The sequence below is a fragment of the Chanos chanos genome, chromosome 9 (genome assembly GCF_902362185.1).
Source record: "Chanos chanos chromosome 9, fChaCha1.1, whole genome shotgun sequence".
In the NCBI taxonomy this organism is placed as follows: Eukaryota; Metazoa; Chordata; class Actinopteri; order Gonorynchiformes; family Chanidae; genus Chanos; species Chanos chanos.
The window spans coordinates 34,716,984-34,724,483 of record NC_044503.1 but is presented as its reverse complement, the minus strand read 5'-3'; the positions used below and the strand labels follow the sequence as shown (position 1 = coordinate 34,724,483).

The window sequence follows — 7,500 nt, the reverse complement described above, 5'->3', positions numbered from 1 at the left end:
ACCAGGTTTCTGGCAACTGTCAGTCCTCACGGCCGTAGCCATGGAAACAGCTGAACAGTCAGACCCGTTGTTTCCAGAGCGATTGGCACAGAGGTGTTGTTGTTGTTGTTGTTGTTGTTGTTGTTGTTGTTGTCATCGTTGCGGTCGGTTTACCAGAGGATTCGCGTCCAGTTTTACTTCAATGGTCGCCTGGCATCCCTGGCATTCTGTCAAACGGTGCCAGCTGACACCTAGGGAGAAAAGACTTCCAATGACTCAGCAAGTAACTACTCCCCCCCCTCCCCCCCCCCCCCACCATCTCATCCTCTATGCTATCAGCTTAACTCTTCTCTCGCTCTCCTTCCCCTTATCTCCCTCCACCCGCTCCCCCATCTGTCTCTCTCTCTTTTTTTTTTTCCTCCTCAAGCCCATCTGCTTTTCTCTGGCCGACAACCGTCTCCTGTCTGGCCGTATCCTCACATTTCCATTGTCACACTCGGAACGGGGGGTTGGGGGGGGGGCAGGGGAACGGTAACGACGTCACAGTCAAAGCCATCTCCATCTATTTATCCGTCCGTCCATCAATCCGGCCGTCCACCGCCATCATCCGTCTTTCAAATCTCCATCTCCACGCCGTCGTTTTGACGTCCCTAGAGTTATCCCGCGGGACAGAATTACTCCCTCACCCCAAAAAACCTTTAAATCCCCCCCCCCCCCCCCGGCCCCGCCTTTCCCCCTCACACCCCCCAGCCTCCGCCGTGATTCGACAGGTAACCAGGTGCACGGCGGTTGAACAGGATGACGTTACGTGGTCGGGGTGGGGGGGGGGGATTTGCGGGCGGTCATCCCCCCTGCTCTCTTTAACAGTTCATTAAGGGCACGTGAGCATCCCTCCTGCCCTGTGCTAACGAGATTCAAGCTCGTTAAAGTCCTTAACGGCATTAATCTGGCCAGCAGGAGAGCAGGAGGGCCGCAAAGCTACTCTAAAAACGCACACACACACACAAACACACTCGCTCCCTGCCAAGACGGAAAGAGAGAGAGAACGAACGAACCCCTGCGTTGAAGCGAGAACGTACGGACGGAACGACTCTTCGGGGGAACGAAACCGTGAATGAGAAGAGGGGAGAGAGAGAGGTGGAGAGGAAGTGAAGTCTGGTCTGTTTTGGGGGTGTTTTTTTATCCTCTTTGTGTTTTGAAGCAGCGCTGAGCTGTCTCTCACAGACGGGCAGTACCCGGCTGAGGCTCTGAGGGTTTTTGACGAACGTCCGCTGAGGCCGCTGGAGTGTGAGGTGAGAAAGCTCAGAGACGGAAGGTTGGAGCTTTGCTCTGCTTCTCGGTCTGTTTGGCACTACGTACAGATATGATACTGCACATGTAGTCACTCTCTCTCATATTCTGCGTGTGTGTGCACCTGTGTGTGTGTGTGTGTGTGTTTTAGGCCACAGGTGTCTTTGTGAATTTGCGCTTATAGAAGTTCAAGCACACATTAGAAAAGTTTCTCTCAGAAAGAGAGAAAGAGAGAGAGAGAGAGAGAGAGAGAGAGAGAAACATACAGACAGAGTGAGTGTATGTATATGCTTTTGTGTGTGTGTGTGTGTGTGTATAAAGGTTTATTTCAGAGAATCTTTGTGAGTGTGTGTGTGTGTGTGTGTGTGTATATGAGAGTAATCTCTCTTTGACCCTGTGTGTGTTTGTATGTGTCTGTGTGTGTGTGTGTCTCTGTGCGTGTGTGTGTGTGTGTCCTTGTCCTTGCAGGTCTCTGACTCATTCTTCAAGATCGTCATCTGTCTGTCCGTCTGTCTCTCTGTATGACTGTCGGTCTGTCTTCCTGTCTGTCAACATCAGAGCGTTGGACTGCAAGGACCAAATAAGCCTACAAACAAAACAAACACACACACACACACACATTCATATTCAACCCGAGCATGAATGATCCAAACCTCCCATCAGTGCTGGTAAAACTACCCATTCACACGTTTATTCAAACACACAGATAGTTTCTCAAGACCACCACCACACTCTGCATTTGTTTGTCTCTTGACTCTTACCCACACACACACACACACACACACACACACACGTGTTCACATCAGCCATGGATAAAGTGGTGAAGAAGTCTCTGGCCAAGCCCTTTAAAAAGTTAACCAGCTGCGTTTCGGGGGGAAAGGACCGGGACATCTGGAGCAGACACAGGAGTAAGAGGGGCAGGGGGTGTAAGGGGAGGAGCGGCGCGCCCCGCCCGAACCACGCCCACGACCCCGCCCTGGTGAGGTCCTACCAGGCCGACCTGGAGAGAGAGAGGCAAGCCAAACGATTATAACCACGATTTTTACCCTCCAGTTTCGAAACGCGCTCTGAGCTCGAGTGTATGTGTGTGTGAGGAGGTAACGTGTGTGTGTGCGCAACGTTTGGGACAATTTTTTTTTTTTCTCAAGCCATGGATAAAGGCAAAGTGGACTCAAACATTTATTGGTCCTCTGAGCAAACAGAAAGAGAGACAGAGAGAGAGAGAGAGAGAGAGAGAATATTTATGCTATTTGGTTTGTTCAGTTGTGTACAGGTGTAGTAGCATAACTGTTTCAGCCTAAGCAGTTGGACTGTATGTATCAGATCTCTCTGAGAGAGGACTCTGATCTGGGATCAGATTTTTTTGGTTTTTCGTAATCCCAACAAGAACAGCTTCGTGGCCCAAGGAGAACTGATCCTAGACCAGCACTCTTTCTCAACACTTGACCCTGGTTTTTCAGTTGAGGGACAGCTATATAAAAAAAAAACAGACAATGTTTAAAGCGGAGCAGGAATTGTTCACGGGCCGCACAAACGGTCCATCCTTAAGAACACGGTGGTAACGGTTTGCAAACATTTCATTGCGTCAAATGGTAACGTAAGGGAGCGGTTTTCGTTTTTCCGGTGTTTGGCTTTGCACCTACGCTGGGCTCATGCCTGGAATTCATTTGAATGAAGTTCAGAGTGGCCAATGTCAGAATGAGAGGATGAATACATTGACTGAGTGTGTTACTGTAGAGCAGATTCACTGCCAGGGCGAGTGTGTGTGTGTGTGTGTGTGTGTGTGTGTGCACCTTCTAGGCCTTACGCTGTGTTGTTATGGCAACTACTGTGGAGTGGAATTTGGGGCTTTTTGTTAAGTGAAAAAAAAAAACTTGTCAAGGTCATAGAGGTTTTTTTTTCCATCTGGTACATTTATCCTTCACAGCAGTGAGGGTGAGAGTGAGTGAGTGTAAGGGAGAGAGAGAGGGCATTCATTTAGTCAGTAGAAAGAGTGTGCGTGTGAAAAAGAGAGAGAGAGTGAGAGAGATAGTGAGAGAGCATCAGTTTAGTCAGTAGAAAGTGTGTGTGTATGACAGAGAAAGAGAGAGAGAGAGAGAGGGCATTAATTTAGTCAGTAGAAAGAGTGTGCGTGTGAAACAGAGAGAGAGAGGGAGGGAGAGAGCGAGAGAGAGAGAGAGAGAGAGAGAGAGAGAGAGAGAGCAAACATGCATACTCTTTTTCTCAAGTCACATGGACACAACGTCTTATCCAGTTAGTTTTGCACCGTGTGTGTGTGCGTGTATGTGTGTGTGTATGTGTGTGTGTGTGTGTGCCTATTTGCTGCTTCGTCAGTCTTACTCTGTCTGGTGTAGAGTCCACATGACTGTCTGGGTGACTGTGTGTGCTGGTGTTTGCATCTAATACCTATTTCACAGCAGGGGCTCTTCAAGCAGAGACATTAAACACCCCCCCCCCCCCCCCCCCCCACATGCAAAACCAAAACTATATTTTAAATAAAAACAGAGAACAGTTGAAGATTTTTAAAGAGAGTGATAGAACATTCCAAATGGCAGTACTGAGAGATCCACGTAAAGACGTTTTAAATGAACAAACTCAGTACATGCTGTGTGTGTGTGTACTGTTTTTTTAAATAAAAAAGGAAAGAAAACATAGGCAGATTATGATCCGTTTTAAACACCACGGTCAAAAAGAGCAGCTATAGCGATCCAGCAGGTCTCGTCTCGCTAGCATCATCAACTGTGTGTGGTTTGTCTGGAAATGGTACTTACAACTTAACTTACTGTGGTGAAAACTTAAACTTAACTCATCCCTTAATTTAACTGAAAATAACAATAAATATTCCTTTTTTTCCCCTAACAAAGAGTAACTTGACAGTTTGTTCGTTTTTTTTTTTTTTTTTTAATGTAGCTTAGCGGTGTCCTAACTATGTTAGCAGCACAAATCAAAGAATCTTGTTGTCAAGAGGCTTTCCAACAGCACTGAGAAATCACTGTGCATTTACAAGTGCTGTACTGGACGATGAGACAATTTGGTGTTACATCTCTGCACGTTAAATACTGGCGTATCAAAACACAGGTCTATGGGCAGTGTTTCCGAACACACACAACCAAGCGTTTCTACACCTTTCATTTTAATCACAGAATCTGACGCCTCAGTTTTGATACCCCTAAAGTGTCCGTTTTTAACACGCGCACCTAGGGTGTGTTTTTTATTCTGTCGGGCTATAAACAATTAAACCGTTAGCTTGACCGTATGGTTGTCTTGGTTCCGACTCCACAGGAAGTTGAGGGAAGCGATGAACGCCAGGAAGAACGCAGAGAGAGCAGCGATGCGGGCCCACTTCAGACAGAAATATCAGCTCTCAAAGGTAAGAATACCGCATATTTACGTTTTTTTTGTTGTTGTTTACTTAAACGTCTTATTTCATTTCTAAGCTTGCGCACTTTGGAGAAGAAAATCGTGAAAGAGTAGCTGTATACATATTATGTTCTGTGGCTGAAAGCATTTGACGACCTTCCTGGTTGTGTAATCTTTAAAAAAAAAAAAAAAAAAGTATTTTGAATTCACAGTGACTTTCAAAAAGAAAGTTTCTCCTCTGTCCAAAGCGTGGCCTTGAATAGAAAATTGTCTTCTGATTCTCTCAAAATTCCAAATATCAAATCAGAATTCCAAAGACGCGAACCACCTGAGGGCAGTTGGAGGCAAGGTGTCACTCCCCCGCGAACTGGCAAAAATAGTACGTCCCGAAGGCTCCAGGAAGGACGACAGCTTCAACCTACTAAGCGCGTTCCAAGGGCTTAGCTTCAACATGGGGGTGTTCACCGGCACCAAACCGGCCAAGAAAACACCCACACCCACGCCAGCCGGCGGGGAATCGTGCAAAGTCATGTGAGGTTGCGGTGACTGAGGTGTGGAACGCACTAAATGTGTTACGTAACACGTTACACTGTTATAGCGCTGGCCTCACATGCAACATGCTAATCCATGCTGACTGTGCAAAATTACTGAAAATGCTGAAAATGATGGAACTGTACACACACACACACACAGATGCAGATACACACGCGCACACACACACACAGACGCAAACACACACAGACGCACATACACACACGCGCTTTTTCACGAACATAATTTGATCATGAGCCTTGAAGTATGTTGAAATCACTTACCTCTTGCCGCTAATGACATGTTTTTAACAATGCAGATATCATGTCACTCACACACACACGCACACACACACACACACATTCACACAGATCAAGACAGCTACGTTTTGGTACAACTATCCTGTGCTGTTTCTTTTTTCACATCTCTATTTATTTATACTATGTTATACTTGATTTTGTATCTTGTATCTTTGTATCATTTATTCTGATTGCTATGTTAGATGTCACTGTGGCGTGGACATTGCGTTGGTGCTGTTATGACACTCTGTGGTGTTTTACGGTATGTGTCATCGCAGTATCTATTCAGAGACACTCTCCCACAAACTTCATGGCATTTAATCACACAGGTCTTCTCCAGGGGAAATAACCGGCTATCACAAATAAGAAGTTCTCAAAGTGATTGTCAGAACCGGAGTGTTCAACAAAGCAAGTGTTACATGACGATGTCTGGCCCTTTTTTTCTGTTTGTTCTAAAATTTGAATTCCACGAAGAAAATTGGCTTTTCCCTGAAGAATCTGAAGGGTAATCAGTCATCTGTAGAAATGTATTTATATTTATTTAGAATTTGAATGGTGTCACTCCAGTGCACCATGGCTATAGTGATGTCACTGCATGACTTCATCTAATCCCAGAGTTTTTTTCATTTGTGATGTCATCACTGTGCTGCTGGTCCACGTTTATGATGTCATGTGTATATTTGGGCTGTTTCATCCACAGCATATATTTACCAGAAGGTGGCTCATTTTCTGCATTAAAATACACGCAATTTCATTTAGAAAGTACAAATTTTACATTCTCTTTACACAAATACGTTGTCTTTTGTGTAATTTTTCTTTTTGTAGGTCTTAAGCGTTCATGTTTCTAGATGATACATTCTCTGTCTCTTTTATAAATACATATATATGTATATATATATATATATATATATATATATATATATATATATATATATATAAATACACACCAGCCAAATGATATTTGTGAAACAATGACAACGAATGTAACTTATGTAATCTTCTATAGATTCCAACTGTACTGTGTTTTTTATGTGTGGCCATCAGAACTTGATTGGTCCGAAACTAAAGCACTTTTAAAAGATCCCTGCAGTGTGTTGTTTTTGTTTCTGTTGTCAGGGAGCAGAGTTAGACTGGGCTGATTGTTAGTGGGAGTCTGTGTATTGGATGATTATGTGTTCATAACCAAATAAGCTCAAACCTTTATTAAAAAAGTAGCCTAGGCTACCTTACACACTTGATCCGTTGTGTGTCAGTTGTGATTACTTTTTACTCTGTGTGTGTGTATGTGTGTGTGTGTGTGTGTCCTCGAATGTACGTCTGTGTTTCTTCTATGACACCCTGTCTTTGGGCGCTGTTGTGTTTCTCTTGACCTCTGACCTTTGGGATGAATAAATCATGAGAGATGGAGGGCACAGGAAACAAGGGATGACAGAGAGAGGGAGGGAAAAATGAAGAAGGAGAATTGGGAGGGGAAGATGATCAAAAGAAAAAAAACCAGAGGATGTTCAGTGTAGAGATGGGAAAAGGGTAGAAGGACTTCAGAAGGAAAGAGAGGGAGAAAGAGAGAGAGAGAGTTGAACAGAAGGAAAGAGAGGGAGAAAGAGAGAGGGAGTTTGACAGAAGGAAGGAGAGGGAGAAAGAGAGAGAGAGTTTGACAGAAGGAAGGAGAGGGAGAAAGAGAGAGAGAGAGAGAGAGATAAACAGAAGGAAAGAGAGGGAGAAAGAGAGAGAGAGAGTTGAACAGAAGGCAGGAGAGGGAGAAAGAGAGAGAGAGAGTTTGACAGAAGGAAAGAGAGGGAGAAAGAGAGAGTTGAACAGTAGGAAAGAGAGGAGGAAGAAGAGCGAGAAGAACAACATGCTGGGTTCGTCTGTTCGTCCGTCTGTGGCCATGTCTCCCGCGGCAACCCGAGCCCTGTCGGTTTCCGTGGGGACGCAGGCACTGGAGGCAGCGGACGGAGGGATGGAGAGAAAAAAGGCGCGGCGGAATCAGGGAGGCAGCGGAGGAGCCCGGGCGTTTGAGGAGATCCCTCACACGGGAAGC

General features: G+C 45.2%; 1 protein-coding gene across 1 annotated transcript in view; it reads left to right on the top strand.

Moving 5' to 3' along the window:
- The first annotated feature begins 2,077 nt into the window (after positions 1-2,077).
- cyp11c1 (cytochrome P450, family 11, subfamily C, polypeptide 1) overlaps positions 2,078-7,500 on the top strand; it is a 12,800-nt gene continuing 7,377 nt past the window's right edge. Inside the window, exons 1-4 of the mRNA XM_030785488.1 lie at positions 2,078-2,283; positions 4,552-4,639; positions 4,937-5,155; positions 7,396-7,500. The exon at positions 7,396-7,500 is cut by the window's right edge and continues 101 nt beyond it. Of these exons, the coding sequence (XP_030641348.1) occupies positions 2,078-2,283; positions 4,552-4,639; positions 4,937-5,155; positions 7,396-7,500 (618 nt within the window). The remainder of the gene's footprint in view (positions 2,284-4,551; positions 4,640-4,936; positions 5,156-7,395) is intronic.